This window comes from Eublepharis macularius, chromosome 4, assembly GCF_028583425.1.
Source record: "Eublepharis macularius isolate TG4126 chromosome 4, MPM_Emac_v1.0, whole genome shotgun sequence".
NCBI lineage: Eukaryota > Metazoa > Chordata > Lepidosauria > Squamata > Eublepharidae > Eublepharis > Eublepharis macularius.
In genome coordinates, this window is record NC_072793.1 from 125,863,925 (window position 1) to 125,881,497 (window position 17,573).

General features: G+C 41.4%; 1 protein-coding gene across 1 annotated transcript in view; it reads right to left on the reverse strand.

Moving 5' to 3' along the window:
* The window catches only part of GRIP2 (glutamate receptor interacting protein 2), a 150,405-nt gene that overhangs the window by 121,923 nt on the left and 10,909 nt on the right, over positions 1-17,573 (reverse strand). The window contains exon 3 of the mRNA XM_054976398.1: positions 13,627-13,681. Coding sequence (XP_054832373.1) covers positions 13,627-13,681 — 55 coding nt within the window. The remainder of the gene's footprint in view (positions 1-13,626; positions 13,682-17,573) is intronic.

The window sequence follows — 17,573 nt, forward strand, 5'->3', positions numbered from 1 at the left end:
TTTAGCCTCTTCTATTTTGCTTTTTGAAGAAAAGACCATTGTTTTCAATTCAGTATCTAACAAGCTTTGAAATATACATAGTGAAATGGTCCAGCAACTAACTGATGATGGAGAAGCAGAAATACAGATTCTTGTTAAACTACTGTTATCTTGCTCCCATTGAGGCTTAAATATTTTTTGCCTAGAGCAACACTCTCAAGACTCACTACATTTTTATGAGCTTCAGCAGTTGCTGGATTTAAAATCTCCACTTTCCAGAGGTTTTTTTTCATACCGAGTTCATATCAAATGGTACCCACTTCAAATCCAAAATTCTATTAATTAATGTGGACACACACACACCATCACCCCTGGTTCTTATTCATAATTAGTGCTGTCAAAAGGAAAATGTCCTGTCCCTTTAATAGATGCTAAATGTGTTAAAAGCAGTTGAAACTTTTTTATGGCATGGAGGTAAACAGTACTGTTGGTATTTGTGGCAACTTAAATGGGTATTGAAGGGGCAGCTAGAGGACCAGTTGGCAACGTCAACCATTATAATCACTGTAGATTATAATCCCAAATTCACTGAAAAAGTAAAGATGCTAGGGGAAGAACTGTTATACTCATGAAAGATGGGGTTCAAGTGACCCTTCCCAAACAATGACTCTTGCACCTACCCCAGCTGTTCTGCTTGAGAAGCATGCTGGATCTATTGCCAGGAGCATCGCCTTTTATTTATACTAATCTCAGTTCATCTGAACTGGCCATACTGAACCACACATTTGTGCCTTTCATGTTGAACCACTTTATACATGGGCTTGCCCTTGAAGACAACTCAGAAGTTTCAACAGGGGCAAATGAACAATCTGGTATCAGGTATTAGAGGACATGTCCCTGTGGTAATTGCACTGGTTACCAATTTGCTTCCAAGTTAAATACAAGGTGTTGTAAGCACATTAATAAGCAGGAATCTACATACACAAAGGACCATCTCTCCCTGTATGAACTGGCACACCAGTTAATTTGGTCTGAAGATCCTATGGAAGTTTGTACAACTGTGGCATGATCGCATGCCTTTTCATTGACTGCTCAACGTTCTGAAATAATGTGGCTGAGGAGGAGGTTTGCAAATCATTGTTCTCTTTTCTTATGCAGCAAGATTTTGGCTAATGATCTGGTTAACTGATTAATCTAATATAATAACAATGAGGGAAAGTGGTCCCCAATACACACTAAACAAAGGAGGAAATTGCAAAACAAGTATAGCAATATTTTGATCAAAACATATGTAATAATGTAACATCCTTCTACTGATTAATCTGCCAATCCATTTTAACTTTAATTTATCCATTCATTCCTTTTAATCCAGTTCTGCGTACCTGGGAAGTTGATTAGTACATGCGTAGATAACGTCTTCCCTGATTTCAGTGTGATAAGATTGCCACAAAACATTACAGATTTATAGAAATATTTAAATTCATTTTTTTAATAGCTAGAATACCACTGGGTGGTTTAACTGCATTAAGGTAACTGATCCATATCACTCTATTTTAAAGTACTCCTGAGAGAATGTCTACTGATACCTGATGCTGTCAGCACAGTTGAAGGTAGGAGAGCATGGACCTGATCAATGCCTTGATAGATCACAGGAAGCCCATTTAAATTGCTTTCAGTTTCCCCAGAAATATAAACAAAATGTTCCAGTTCCCCATATGTAATGCAAGGGTGCTCCATCTTATTAGGACTTCCAGGCCCAGCATGCCTGATACAGGCCTGCCTTTTATTCATCAGCTGTTCACCACAGTATTAAAATAAGGGTTGGATCTGTCAAAGTAAACGTGGCAATTACCCCTATGGTGTTAGGCAGTTTCTCTGCTTGATGAATCAAGCCCCAAATCCAAAACATGGCTATCAAGGAATTGAACAAATAAATAGAAATTTATACTATTACCCTGAAAGCAGCCCACCTATCCCGGGAGGCCAGGCCACCATGGTGAGGCTTCCCTCATACAAGGAGAGAGAGAATCAACCCAACACACTCACTTTTAAGCCTTTTGAGAAAGAAAATGTTTGTCATAATTACTTATCAGACCACCAGTTATGAAGGAATAAGCTCATGGATGACACTAACATGGCATTTCCTTAGCTGACTATTAAAATACCATTTCTGAAGTTGCCACTAAAAAGCTGCATTCAGATTTTTCTGAAACCTGAATTTATTAACGACAGTCTCAAGCCAGATAAGCAGGGAAAACCCATTAATCCTGGTGAAATCAGAAAAAGAAGTAAAATGCTGCTTTAAAAAATTAGACTTGTTTACCAAAATCCCTTCTCTTCCAGAACAATTGTACATTATAGCTAGAAAATAAATAAATACTGAAGCCCTGACAAGAAAGTGTTTTAGAGCAACACATTTATTGCCATGTTTCACTTTGTGGCAAGAAACATAAACATGAATAGTTAGAACTGAACATGATTCAAGCTACCCTTAACACCTCAATTTTAAAATCTGCCACTCAGATTTATTTTTTTTAAATATTATACAAGTGGATTAATAGTAAGAAAATTCTTGTTCAACTAGCTACAGATAGTACAACACCTGGCCACCGGACTTTAATCCTATTAAAAAGGACATTTCCAACTAGGAAACAGTGTCAACCAGTACTGAAATTTGAAGGAGAATTTCTCTTAATTCTTAAAAATAGTAATGAAATAATACACTGCAGATATTAAGTTCCCTCTATTAAGTAAATAAGACCAAACGCCAGTTTGATATAGTGGTTAGGATCTGACTAGGATCTGCAAGACTGTGGTTCAAATACCCCACTCTGAAATGGAAGCTCAATGGTTGAACTTGGGCCCAGTCACACTCTCTCTCTCAGCCTAACCTACTTCACAGGGTTGTTGTAAGAAGCAGTGAACAATGGATGCTACGCTGAGGTCCTCAGATAAAAGGTGAGGTAAAAATGCAGTGGCATACATTTTTCATACTTTTAAAAAAAGGATATTTTAAATATACAAGTTTTAAAAGGTATTTACTTTTAATCAGCTCCCCCAAACAATTCTTCCAGCTAGATTATTCATTCTGTAAAGTCCTAGTAGCAAATCCCTATTTTTTACCCCAGCACAAAAGAAAAAAAAAAGATAGAATACTGATGATTTTGCAGAGCCACGAGATAGATACACCTTAATGTTGCAATAAGTATATTAATTTTACCAATATAAGCTAAGACGCTAGTTGAGATTTTATATGGGCATTTGCCGATGCAGTCACTGCAGCTGTTATCCTGTCTATTAATTTTTTGTTCATTAAATAACATGATGTTAAAAGAAATCAGGTGGGGAGGAACGGGGCGTTTTTATAAATGGCTGTATGTCTGGAGAAATGTCAAGCTTCACTGGGCTGCCACCATCTCCAAAGCAGGATGGTACACAAACATCACACATGCCGCTATATTCAGAAGGTGCCTTCGTGTTCAAAGCTCAGACAGGTGTTTATCAGTTCCTTTCTCCTACTGGAAGCTGTCCAGACCTGACTGGTGCTTTGAAAAAAAAATCACCTCATTCCCAGAAAGGCCTTTCAAAAACTGAAGTTGCTCAAGCTAAAATGTATGAAGTGATTTTCAAAATAAAAATGGAGACGTTACCATCTGGTCAGTTCAGGGAATAAGGCCCCGAAACCTGCTCTGACAAAGCTGCTACTTTTTGCTTTAGAAAACCATGTTTTAAAAAATTCAACAGAATGAAGTAGGCTTGGGAAACTGTATCTACACATTTAAAATTTGAAAGAATTGTTAGCATCTGATTACCTGGGTATCTAATGCAAAAATGTATGTTAGCTTTGGATTTAAGTATATTTTTTCAAAAACCAAGCATATGAAAAAAACAACACAGATATCATGGCTATGTGAAAATCTGACCTACCTACTTCTTACTGCTACATTCATGTAGTGTAAGTGCTGATCCCTATGTGGACTGAGAAATCCACACAACTGGGCCAGCCACAACTTAACAGTGAGGGTTCTGCAAATCTGGGGGAGCCCCCAGAAGATCTAATTTTGCAACGAAGTAGTGACATCTGTACAGATATCAAACAAACTGGCAGGAGTGCAGGTGCTAGTTCAGGTTGCCATAGCAACTAGAAAGCATGCCAAGGCACCTGCCTTGAAAATCAGTGCAGGATCTCTGAGGTGGTGACAGTGACAATGAGTTGGGGGAAGGGGAGCTCCAAGACTGGATGGAGGAAAAAGAAATTGGATTTCCACTTCTCATTATTCCTTGGGTCCCTCTCCCCTTACTATTTATTGAAGTGGGGATTGTTCCATTCAAAATTATGTGGTTCATAAAAACAGAAGAAACAACAAAACAAGCTTAACTAGCAATAAAGTGTAAAAACTCCAGATCAGCAAAATAAATAAAGCAGCTTCAACAAGAAAAAAATGTATCTGTCTTCTGAAGCTCTATTATGATTGAGCTCTTTATGAAAGGAAAACCAAATTGTTGCAGGAACTGAAGTATTCAATGACTGAAATGTTCAGGAATAAGAAGCCAAAAATAGAACCTCTTTACCCTCAGACCCTTTCACACGGAAGAAGGCATAACCCGAGGGATGAGGGACCAACTATGTCATTTCATAGTTAATAATCCTAATTGACTTGTGCCTGGAAGCTAACATATCAGAAGAATTACTGGACTTATCTGGAGTATAAGATGTAATTGATGGAAAGGCTGCCTGGCAAAAGCTGCCACCTGTTCCTCTGGGAGCAAAACAAGGCCACCGACTGAAAGTCAGTCGGGTAAAGTCTGATTCCGTTTAACACATGCAAAACTTTCTCCTCTAGAGTACACAGACCTCCAGTCACCATCACCTCTATCCTCTGGATTCTGCCTGTTTGTTTACCCTCATCCATGAAAGCACCGATTTCTAGACTAAAATTACTGTTTGGGGAACTGATTTAAATGAAGGGGGAAAATTGGGTGCTATCAATATATGACACCACCACACACAATATTTCTGGTAATGTCATATAGTTGGTAAATAAAAATTAGTGAGTGACAGGATGGAACCTTGTGGTATTCTTCAGGAAAACCCCCATAAAGGAGAATAATCTCCACCAAGCATCACTTTTTAAAGCTGCTGAATAGGATCAGAAACTATGTTATCCAATTACAAAAGCCATAGTACCAAGATGACACAAAAGAGTGTGCAAAGTTAACAGTCACCCTAAAGACATGCTGATCACACTTCTGGGGTCTTGCTTTCTAGGATACAGCCTGAAGGCTGAGAAAGCTTGCAAAACATATTTCACCAGTAACCACGGTGACTTACAAGAAACAGAAATGTGTACTCTAGGCAATAATGGCTCTACACTACTATTTTCAGGTCTGCGAAAGTTATCATCTTCTCATGTGTCTTGTTCTGCATAGACTCACAGTTTTTAAGACTGCATATAGAATTCAAAGAGCATAAGCAGCATGCACGTAAGTTTGCTCAGCCAATGATTGTTAGATCACTGAGCACAGAACCATGCAACACTCCCCTGCCCCAAGATCACATACAGTAGTTATGCAGCATCATATTCAAGTACAATGCCTAAGGCAAGCATTAGATCTGTTTATGAATGCAGCATGAGGCCTAGGACAAAACCCATTTCTCTGTGCAATCTGTCAATAATGGTCTATGGAACTATCACGCCTGTGAACATGAGGATGGAAGTTGCTGGATATGGAGCTGCCTCTCAAAATGACCAACACAAAACAAGTCCCTTCTCTTCTCTTGATAACGGAGTCAGTCATATCACCTCTTTGCTCCCACCAACAGCAGGAAATAATAAGAAGACGGTGTTTGGCTATGGAAACAAGACAAAACAGCCTGACTTTATGGGATGGGGAGCTGGCAACAGCAGCACATGCCAGCATCACTTCTCTCTCTTTGAGCACTTCATTAACAAAGAATCATTCATGTGATTGATACATTTTTATCATGGCCTCAAGGACTTCAAAGGCAGCGTACATGGTTCTCCAAAACATTTTGCCTCGCAGCAACCCTGTAAGGTAGATAGATTCAGAGGAGTTAGCTGTGTTAGTCTGTAGTTGCAAAATAGTAAAAAGTCCAGTAGCACCTTCAAGACTAACCAACTTTATTGAGGCATAAGCGTTTGAGAACCACAGATCTCTTTGTCAGATCCATGATGAAGAGAGCTGCGGTTCTCGAAAGCTTATGCCTCAATAAGGTTGGTTAGTCTTAAAGGTGCTACTGGACTTTTTACTACCCTGTGAGGTAGGTTAGACTGAAAGATGACTAGCATAAGATCACACAACGGACTATATAGCTGAATCAGGATTTGAACTCAGGGCTCTGACCAAGGTCTCACAATGGCCCTTTTTACAATCACTGTACTGTCCCTTCTCTTTCATTACATTAGTCAGTTAAGTTACCAAAAACTTTCTTCCTTGTAAATCTGAAGCTTTTACTTCAGTTCTCCTACCACACAGCACGTATTCAGGATTTTCCCCTGCCTTTGCTCTAATGCTATTATTCACTTTCCTACCAACCCTACCAAGGCATGCAGGTTTCATAACTACCTGCTGCTTTATTCATTAGAAGGGGATCCTGTAAGGCGCATGGCAGCTTATTGTTCAGCTACCAGCTCCATTCTCTGGGCACTCAAAATCACTTTTGTGAGATTTTCAAAAAGAAAATTGACTTCCAAGCACATTTAGATTCGATACAGCCCTATAAGCAGCTATCTGTAATAATGAATTATAGAAGAAGTTGGAAAATCAGAAGAACTTAGTTTCTCTTAACACGCACACATAAACAGAACATAAGCATATAAAAGACAGACACTAAAAAATTCTTACCGTAGTGTTAAAGTTCAGCAGATCAACTGCAACTGATAGTGCAGAGGAATCTGCAGACATATGTGAATGCAATGCTTCACTACCTCTCTTTAAATATAACATGTAGGATTTATTCTATGGGCATGAAAAACACCAACCATAGCCACTCATGTTGATTAAAATTTTGATCTGGGGGAGCGAGCCGTTTCAGAATTCATTCTGCTGATGAGTAATACCCAAACACTTAGATCTCACTTGCAAAGAAAGCATAACAGAATGAACCATAAGCAGGGCCAGATCTACGGTTGCCGGCACCCAGGGCAAACGAAGTCCGGCTGCGTGCGCATGCACTCCTGGCGCTGCATGATGATGTCATTCCATGACGTCATCACACAGGCGGTGTGTGCTGCCCCACGGCAAGCCGGCTGTCCTGGCGTGCCGCGGAGCTGGCGGCGGCAGCGCGAGTGGCTGGGAGGCCACCCGCGCTGCCTTCTGTCTGCCCAGCAGGACAAGGGGCATGCTGCAAGCCAGCTGCCCCTTGTCCTGTGGGGCAAGTGAATGGTGCGGGTGGCCGCCCAGCCACCCGCGCTGCCACCACCAGCTCCGCAGGACAGGGGGCGCGCGACAAGCGCACCCCGTCTTGCTGCTCACACACTCCCAGAGTGGCAGCTGTGCCCGGCGCCCCCTCTTTGGCGGCGCCGCAGGCAGACTACCCCCTCCCCCCCGGTCGATTTGGCCCTGACCATAAGAAAACGCTAAGACCACGGTGGTCTATTGTAAATCAATCACTAACTCAGGGCAGGTTTCCTTGGCAGCTCAAACAGGTGGTTATCCATCCATTACTTTAAAAACCATCCCTAGACAAAAATGACGTGGCCAATTATCGCCCAGTCTCTAATCTGGTCAGAGAGAGCAATAGCTGACCAACTCCAGACCTTCTTGGATAACTCTAGCGCTCTGGACCCTTTCCAGTCAGGATTCAGACCAGGGCATGGGACAAAGACAGCACTAGTAGCATTAGTGGATGATCTCTGTCTGAATATAGACAAAGGCCATGCCTCCTTATTGCTTCTATTGGATCTGCAGCCTTTGACACAGTAGGTCATGCCATCCTGTTGAGGTGTTTAGAAACAGAAGTGGGCATCAAAGGACGTACCCTGGACTGGTTTAAATCGTTTCTCTTGGAGTGGACTCAAAGGGTGGCCGTTGGAGATCAACTATCTCCAGAATGGGAACTATCTTGTGGGGCTCCGCAGGGCGCAATCTTATCTCCCATGTTATTCAACCTCTACGTAAAACCTTTAGGAGAACTCATTCACAGCTACGGAGTTGGATGTCATCAATATGCAGATGACACTCAACTCTATATCTTGCTATCCAGGTCCCCACAGGATGCTGTGGAAATCTTAGATCACTGCCTGACAGCCGTGATGAAATGGTTGAAAAACAACAAATTGAAATTGAACCCAGACAAGACCGAAGTGATGCTTGTTGGGAAAGCAGAGATCTTGAAAAACATTGTACTCCCCACTTTCGATGGAGTTCATCTAACCTTTGCAGTCTCAGTTAAGAGCCTAGGGTTATACTGGATCCAGCGTTATTACTAGAAAAACAAGTTAAGGCAGTGGCAAAAAATGCTTACTACAACCTCACTCTAGCCTGAAAGATGGCTTGACTATTGTAATGCTCTATACATAGGTCTCCCATCTAAGTTAACAAGGAGGCTCCAATTAATGCAAAATGCTGCAGCTCGACTTATCAGGAGCGAGCAGGAGCATGAACATCACTCCCATCCTACAGTCGCTCCATTGGCTATCCATCAGTTACCGTGCTCAGTTCAAGGTATTAGTTATTACATACAAAATTCTTCATGGCTTTGGTTCAGCATACTTACGGGACCGCCTCCCTCCCTATGTTCCTCCACGGCAGCTTCGCTCATCTGAACACAGTCTCCTGCAGGTGCCAGGCTGCACACGGGTGAAGTCAGCAGCAGCCCATACGCAGGCTTTCTCTGTGGTGGCCCCTATCTGGTGGAATGACCTGAGGAAGTCAGAAGAGCCCCCATTCTCCTGGCTTTTCATAAATGATGCAAAAGTGAACTATTCAAAAAGGTTTTTCATTCAATTGGGAGGGCTGTATTGTAGGGATGGGGTCTCAGATGCTTTGCTAATGAGTTAGGGACCATAGACTTCATCACTATATTTCCTTACATATTATCTGCTGCTTTAAATATGTACTCCTATGTACCACCAGTGCTCCATGTTGTCTAATGTTAGTCCTAGAATAGATTATGATCTACTTCAGTATTTTTTCTACTCTGTATTGGATTCTTGCTAATACCATGTCTTTTAAACTGGTATCTATTTACCCTATGGCATTGTTTATGAAATGTCCTTGATACTGTATTGAAATGTACTTGATACTGATTGTACTAATCTCATACTGTGTAATCCGCCTTGAGTCTCAGTGAGAAAGGCAGACTATAAACAAACAAACAAACAAACAAATCCCCAGTGAAAAGAACTGTGGCCACTAAAATTCTCCCTGGGCAGCACAATGTTTCTCAAAGTCTTTTCCACAATTTAATTACTCATGCAGTGAAGAAGTACTGCTTTTTGTCCATTATGAATACATCACCTAGCAATTAAGTGGGGAGATCCTTGGAGGATAGGTCCATCAATGGCTGCTAGCCAAGACGATTAAAGGGAGCATTTACATCCAGATTACCAGTGCTAGAAGGCAACATTGGGGGAGTTCTTGGCACACAGGTGCTGGTTGTTGACCTTTTGGAACAACTGGTTGGCCAGTGTTTGGAACAGGATGCTGGACCATTGGTCTAATCCAGCAGTGCATCTTTTACATTCTTTTATAGCATTTCTTGACCATCTTCATGGTGAGCCAATTATATGCTGCCTCATTGCAGTACAAGTTCACGAGTCCTTCCTGAACATGTTTGCAGAGACACAGGTTGTTAAATCCCTAGGTCTCAACTTCATTCTACTGCTTGGTCCTCAGTTTTTTTGGACTTGAAGTCTTGGCTATTGTTGGTTGAAAAAGAAGGAAACTGTGATTCCATGGGATGTGGCAGGACAGGCCTTGGGTTTCCTGGTCAGCTAATGCTTCATGAAGCAAGCAAAGTGTCCCTGGTGCTTGAGTGAGTCAAGATTGGGGTTTCAAGTGTGCCATGCTTGGAAAGCTATTATATAGAGAGGCTCAACATGTGGTGCTTATATCTACTTTTCTGCTCTGGTTAGACCTCACCTATAGTATTGTGTTCAGATTTGGGCACCACAATTTAAGAAAGATCTTAAGCTGGAACAAGCTAGACAAGCTGGAACATGTCGAGAGGAGTAAACAAAGATGGTGAGGGGTCTGGAGAAAAAGTCCTATGAGAAAAGATTGAAGGAGCTCAGTATGTTTAGCCTGGAGAGAAGACGCCTGAGGGGTGATATGATAACCATCTTCAAGTACTTGAAGGGCTGTCATAGAGGATGGCGCGGAGTTGTTTTCCACTGCCCCAGAAAGTCAGACCAGAACCAACAGGTTGAAATTAAATCAAAAGAGTTTTCGGCTAAACATCAGGAAGAACTTCCTGACAGTTACTGCGGTTCCTCAGTGGAAAAGGCTTCCTCAGGAGGTGGTGGGCTCTCCTTCTTTGGAGGTTTTTAAGCAGAGGCTAGATGGCTATCTGACAGAAATGCTGACTCTGTGAACCTAGGCAGATCATGAGAGGGAGGGCAGGAAGGGTTACCTCAGTGCTTAGTTCTTGCGGCCCCTTCTTAGACACCCAGGGTAATGCCAATCGGCATCTTGGTGTCAGGAAGCAATTTTCCTCAGGTCAGTTTGTCTAGGGATCCTGATGGAGTTTTGCCATCTTCTGGGCATGGAGCACGAGTCATTGAGTGTGTTGGGGGGGGGGATGTAGTTGTGAATTTCCTGCATTGTACAGGTGTTGGAGTAGATGACCCTGGAGGTCCCTTCCAACACTATGATTCTAAGTGGGGACTCTTTAAACAGCTAAAAAATATTAAAACAGAAAGTATATTAGTAACTGCTGAGAGTAGGTGCCAAGGAATATTGTATTCCGCAGCACTAAGGCAGAAGCTGGGCCAGTCCTGTAAATCAGGTACACTGTATGTAATATTTTTCCAAGTCCAGTAGCCTCAATTAAATTAAGTCATTTTAGTATTGACTTACTTTGGTTTCAGTTCTATCCACATGTTTTCCTGTGCTGTGCTAATTTTTTTTAAAAGAAGGACTCCTGGAGAAAATGGAGATGATATGGTAAGTATACAAGGAAGGTCACCTCAGTGAGGTATTTCTTTCTGCTTTCTACATGTTGAAAAAATAACAGTGTATATGTATGCACATGTGTACACACATGTACATGTGAATGCACACATCCTCTGAAAATTAAAAACAGGATTTTCTTTTTAACAAGTAAAGTTATTCTGCTGTCAGCCTTCCATCTTAGAACACCTAATAATACCACAGGTTATTATAACCATTCAAGAATATACTGTCTGAAGTCTATTATTGCACTGAAGTCGTGGTGGCCCTGAGCTGCTTCACTTATCTAATCAACATATCTGGTAGAATGCATAAAGCAGTTTTCACTAACAGTTATTAAGTTTTACAAAATAAAATAAAACTGGAGAGGGGGGCAGACAGGAGGGAAAATTGCCTGCTAAGAAAAGGGCTGGCAATAGATTCTATCAAGTTTAGTGAAGGAAGAGGGTATTATTGGTTTTTTTTCAAATTCCTCCCCATCTGCTTCATTCTGAACTGCAGGTTATAAAGGAAGCATGGCTACATTAGTCATTTTTTCCAAGACAGACGTAGAATTGTGAATTATGTGGGAACAAAATTCAGTCAGATGAGCAACTCAAGAAATGCCCCTTCCTAATTCCAGGCTCTTCCGTACAGTCCTACAGGTCCAGAATCAATGGCCCTAGTGGCACATTCACACCACACAACAGATGAAGGGGTACTATCTTCATTGCAGAGAAGATCAGCATACAGTTCATCTCCTCCATCTTTAAAACTGACATACTTAAGTATATACTAATGCTATTTAATTCTAATTTTAAAGGGTGAGGGGAGACCATGAGCTGGATCCAGGATGAGGACTATGCAAAGTCCAGGATGAGGACTATGCAAAGATCATCTATCTCCTCCCTTTCCCCACTGTTGCTTACTCTGGAAAAGTTTATTCCCAGGATCATAGAACCTACATAGAGGAATAGCTATGCTGAGGAGGAGGCTGCAAAGTGGAGGGGATGACACCTCTCCCTTCTTCCTCCTCTGTGAGTGTGGGGCTTCACTGATGGAAGGGGAGGAGGGAGTGATTGTGCCCCCTTCACCCTCCCTTCTGCAGCCTTCTGACCCGCATAGCTATGTGGGTCACACAATGCCAGGAATAAACGTTACCAGGACTGGAAATGGCTGCTTGGGGAGGAGAGGAACCAGGAAGAATGGCAACCAATATTATCTTCCACAGATGGATCCAATCCTGTTTGTGGAAGCTGAAACTAACTAGGCCTGGATCAGACAAGGCTTTTTCCATGTGCTTTCCCATCCTACCACCAGGCACACCTGTTCCGTCAGTTATCAACAAATGGGCATTAAATTTGCATATGACACATGTAAAACCCAAATGTGTATTCTTTTGGTAATCTATTGTGCAACTATGTCATTCCCATAATAATTTTATTTTGTATGTAAACCTTATTAAGGTATCACATCCACAGATGGATTTCCAGTAAGACAGGTATGGCAACTGGATGTAGTAGGAAGCAAATACTTGATCTAAACTGTAGCAATAAGGAAGTCTGAGATGCCCTCCACCCCAAGTCTATTTCACTTCATCATTCTCAAACTGGTTATTATTAATGTAAAGATGCCTTCATAGGCTGGATCTAAGTGCAAATTGAGAAAAAAAAATTATCTGTAGAAAGTCTTCCAAAAAAGTTATAATAAAAATCTGTCTAAAGCTACTTGACATTATCTGACACCAAATATAAAATTCAAGAGGCACCCCTGGGGTCAACCAGCCATTGAACACAGAGGATAAATCTGCACCAGCGATATACACTATATAAAACCATACAAAACCATCACATACCTTTGATATCCTATATGTAAACTTCTAAATGTGCATATGCTACTAGGTACTAGACCTTTAAAATGAAAAAAGCTAACACAATAAATAACCATACCTATATTCCAAAACAAAATGTGCTTCTATGTTGTACAATAAATATCTGATCCTATTTATAACAATTACAAATTCTATGCCAGTTAATAACAGTTTTAAAAGTTACAGAAGAACTTGCTGTGAATATACTAGCTGCAGTGGCAACATATTCAAAGTTATAATCAGTCTCTTTTAATCCTTTTTTAGATACGCAGGTATGGAAATCTCACAGCAGTTGATGTAGACAGTGGACATCCAGCAGGTAAGTTTATTGTTTGTCCAATAACAAATTTATATTGATCTACGTTTATTCTTTTCCATAGGTAGGGTCATAATAAAGGAGGGCATGTATGCCCCAGTCCGACGAGATGCCCGTGAATTAGACTTGTTTCGCAGGAGAACTTCCTCAAGGGTAACCTAGTGATCCTCTGTTCAACCTAATAAAATTCTTTTAATGTCTCGCTCCACATTTCCTAGGAATCCAATTTGCCGGCATCTCATCGGGCCGGGAGAGCATACAAGCCCTCCTTTATTATGACCGTACATGTGGAAAAGAACAAACATAGATCAATATAAATTTGTTATTGGACAAGCAATAAACTTACCTGTTGGATGCCCACCATCTACATCAACCACTGTGAGATTTCCATACCTGCGTATCTAAAAAAGGATTAAAAGAGACTGATTACTAACTTTAAATACATTGTCACTACAGCTAGTATATTCACAAGAATATACTTGTGAAAACCCTAAAACTAGGGGTTTGTAACTGTTATTAACTGGCATAGAATTTGTAATTGTTATAAATTGGACCAGATATTTATTGTATTGTTTGACATAAAAGCACTTTTTGTGTTGGAATATAGGTACGGTTATTGTTACCACTTGTCACTTTAAAGGTCTAGTACCTACCTAGTAGCATATGCACATATAAAAGTTTACATACAGGATATCAAGGCTATGCGATGGTTTTGTATGGTTTGATTTTCTGACACCAGACAAAGTTTTATTTTTTATTTGTTTTTGCTTAAATAACTGCTTTATGCCCTGCCTGGTTGGCTGTTGAGTATAGTGTTGACGTAAGCTGGGTTCTAGCCATTGTTTTATTGAGTTCTGTTTTGTTTATATTGATCTTCTTGATACTTATTTAGAATATTTCTACTTCCAGCTCCAATTCTGCTCATGATGGCTAACAGCAGAAATAAAACAAGGCAAATAAAAATTGCTATAAATAGTTAATAAAACTAATTCAAACCAGTTCAAGAACATAAAACATAATAGTCTATTAACAAGATACAAACATCACAAACATTTTAAAAAATCACAGATTTAAAAATGCAGATAAATTGTCAAAATAGCTTTCATCAAATGCCTTCTGCAGTAAAACTGTCTTGCATACCTTTCTAAGAAAAGGTGTCCTCTACACCCACTCTGCATCCATACTTACCACAGAAAAAGCCCATTACTAACCAACTGTCCCATAGGCAAGCCTAAGAGCAGGCACCACAAAGGGGAAGGCAGTTTAGGACATATGGAGACCCTAGGTCGCGAAGGCTTTTTAATGCAATAGCTGCCGTTCTGAGTTGGACCCAGAAGCAAATCGGTAAACACTGGAACTGAGAGAGCACAACTCCTTGTAGTCATCTGGTGTGAATATGCCACTGATTTATTGAGTTCACTGGGTAGGATGCACAACAGCACTTACAGTCAGCTTTCAGTCATGCATGCTGTCTCTTACACCGCAGCGTTGCTACTGCACAGACAATTATTATCTCCACAGCCAAGTTTAAATCTATTTTCCAAAATGAATTAGTTTTAAAATAGATTCCACTTTTTGTTGTTCTCATTAATGAACTCTGAGTATAGAAGGCCAGCACAGAGTTATTGCTTACAACTTAGCTATTTTGCAAAGGAACTAAAGAGCTATTAGTTACCCATAAAACCAGGAATGCATTACAAAGAACAAGGGAATAGGTTTAATATAGACCCTGTAAGTAAAATGAGCTGGGTGCTTCATCTGAGTAGACCTGCTTAAAGATGGATTGGGAGGCCAAAACACCACCAGAAAGATCCCACCCACAGTGCCATCTTTTTCAATTGGAAGAAGGGACGGAGCAGCAACTCTCCAAACCACTAGGCAATACTACCCAGTTAACCTTCTCTCAATTTTGCATTTTTCTATACATAATACTAAAACATTGCTAAGGAAAGCTGCAGACAGAAATTCTATGTGTACTTAAGTGCAATTTCCAAGAAAAACATGGGAATGAGTCTAATATAGTCTCTGCAAGTAGAATGAGGATGTAATTCTTCCTTGGAGTAAGCTCATTGAACTAGCATCTGAGTAGACCAGTTTAGGCATGGTCTAAGAAGCAAAAACAATCCTGGAAAAGCACTTGTTCCAATGCCAGAGACCATTATTCCAGTCTGGGGGGTTATCATTCCAAACCCTGGTTTACTATGCTGGTTTATTCAGCAATAAGTCCCATTTTATTAAATGGGCCTTACTTCTAGGAAAGAGGACTGCACCTTATTCTACTTTCAAGCAACATGTTTGATCCATTCCCTTGGTTTTTGTGCTCTGTTCCTTGTTCTATTTACATCTTCGTAATGGAGGAAGCAGGTCAATCATGTTCACTTGCAAGTGCTGCTGGTCAGTGGCAAGTTGGCCAGGAGATGGGGTGGTTTGCCACGAGGGTTGCCACTGGGTTGAGGAAGGGGGAATTTAAGGGAGTGAATGACTTTGGCTACACTCACGAGATGATGCAGCTGATGTTCCTTTAAAAAACATCTTCCTGCCACTGGTTAGTGTGCAAAAGAGGCTACCGGCAGAAGGCCTTGCAGCCTTACTTCCCACACTAACAACTAATCCAGAGATTGGCTCACCAGATTTGCTACTTTCAGTGATGGTAAATTCACCTTGTGAACTCATTCATGGCAAAGTTTCCAGCATCCCTAGTTCCCATTAGCTGACCCCAGACAAGAGTCTCAGGGCCAAGCTAGAAGTGACGAATTACACTTGAATGGCAAGTGAACAGACTCTCATGTATTCCTCCCTGTTCACTTGCGCTCCACACAATTGCGTGGAACGGAAGTGGAGCGCAAGTGAACAGGGAGGAATACATGTGAGTCTGTTCACTTGCCATTCAAGTGTAATTTGTCACTTCTAGCTTGGCTCTTACTTCTTCTGCCTTTTGTATCAAGTGAAGCTTCCAAGCTATCTTCAAAAGCAACCCCACTTTCAGCACATTACATTACAGTAATAAAATGTGGTTGTTATAGTAGTGTAGATCAGAGTAGCTAGGCTGGTTGAGTCAAAGTAAAGCGCCAGCTTATGAGCTGAAAGAAAGTGCTCCTATCAAAAGCACCGACCTGTTTATCCATCAACAAGGCCTGGTCCAAAAGCACCCCTCAAGCTCTTCACTGTGTCTCTTAAAGAGCTGAGCCCCATTCAAGTCTGGTTGAAAATCACTTGTCCAATAGAGTGTGATATGGGCTGGGAGAAGTGCAACTGATGTTCATAAAAACCCCAGCTGATGAAAGTTGAAACACTTTAAGGAAATGTAGAAGGAAGTGTTTTCTTTTATTCCAGTAGTACTTCTGAATGTGTATGAGTTACTGGCATAATATAATGCTCCCAAGAGAATTCACAGAAGTTTTAGTGTCTGTTGCCATTTAATTATGCACTATGGAGGTTTAACTAAGCATAGCGAACCAATCTGAAAGAAACTTGAGTCCCTTAATTCACAAAGATTAACCCTTGGATGAGGAAGGTTATTCCTGTTAGTCTTCAGTTTGCTGTATCATTTAACACAAGCCCTTTATAGATCACAATGGCTTGACAAGGATGTTTGTTAGACACATCAGTATATCTAATTCTAAACTTAACCCCATCTTTGGACGCTTAAATCAAGAGACAGAGGGCATGGACAGACAAGACATCTTTTTATAAACCAAAGAAAAGCCTCAGGTTTGCCAAAAAACCTGACATCTAATAAAAGAGCACCTGTAGCTTTCAGAACTGCAACAGTATTGCTACTGTGTCTGGGGTCTGAGGCTCAGCTCCTGGACTTACCAGGAGAAGGGGAGGGGAGGCAGTTGGGGGACAGCCACCCAGCCACTCCAACTGGCACCCAGGATCAGAGCAGACCAACAACAGAAGGGGGGGAGGAGGCATCTGCACCACAGGAGGGCAAAGAAGCGCCCAAGCCTCAGAGAGTCAGGCAAGGCAGGTGGAAGTGAGCTAGCCCCACTCTCTGCTGGGAAGGTAGGGGGCCAGGCAGGGACAGTGAAGACCCCCAGGAGGGGGGTAGACTTGAGGGAAGAGATGCAGGAAGCAAAGACAGTCAGCCAGCAGCCTTACCAGACAGGGAGAAGAGGCAGCCAAGGCAGCACAGAGCCACACCCCAGCCTGCAAGCCAGCTAGAAGACAGTAGCCTGGTCCAGCAGAAGCCAGGAGCAGAACAATCCCAGGTGAAACCACCTGAGGCAATCTGCAAGGAAACCTTGGCAGCCAGCCAAGGAGGCACAGGTGTACCTGCCCCAATCAGCC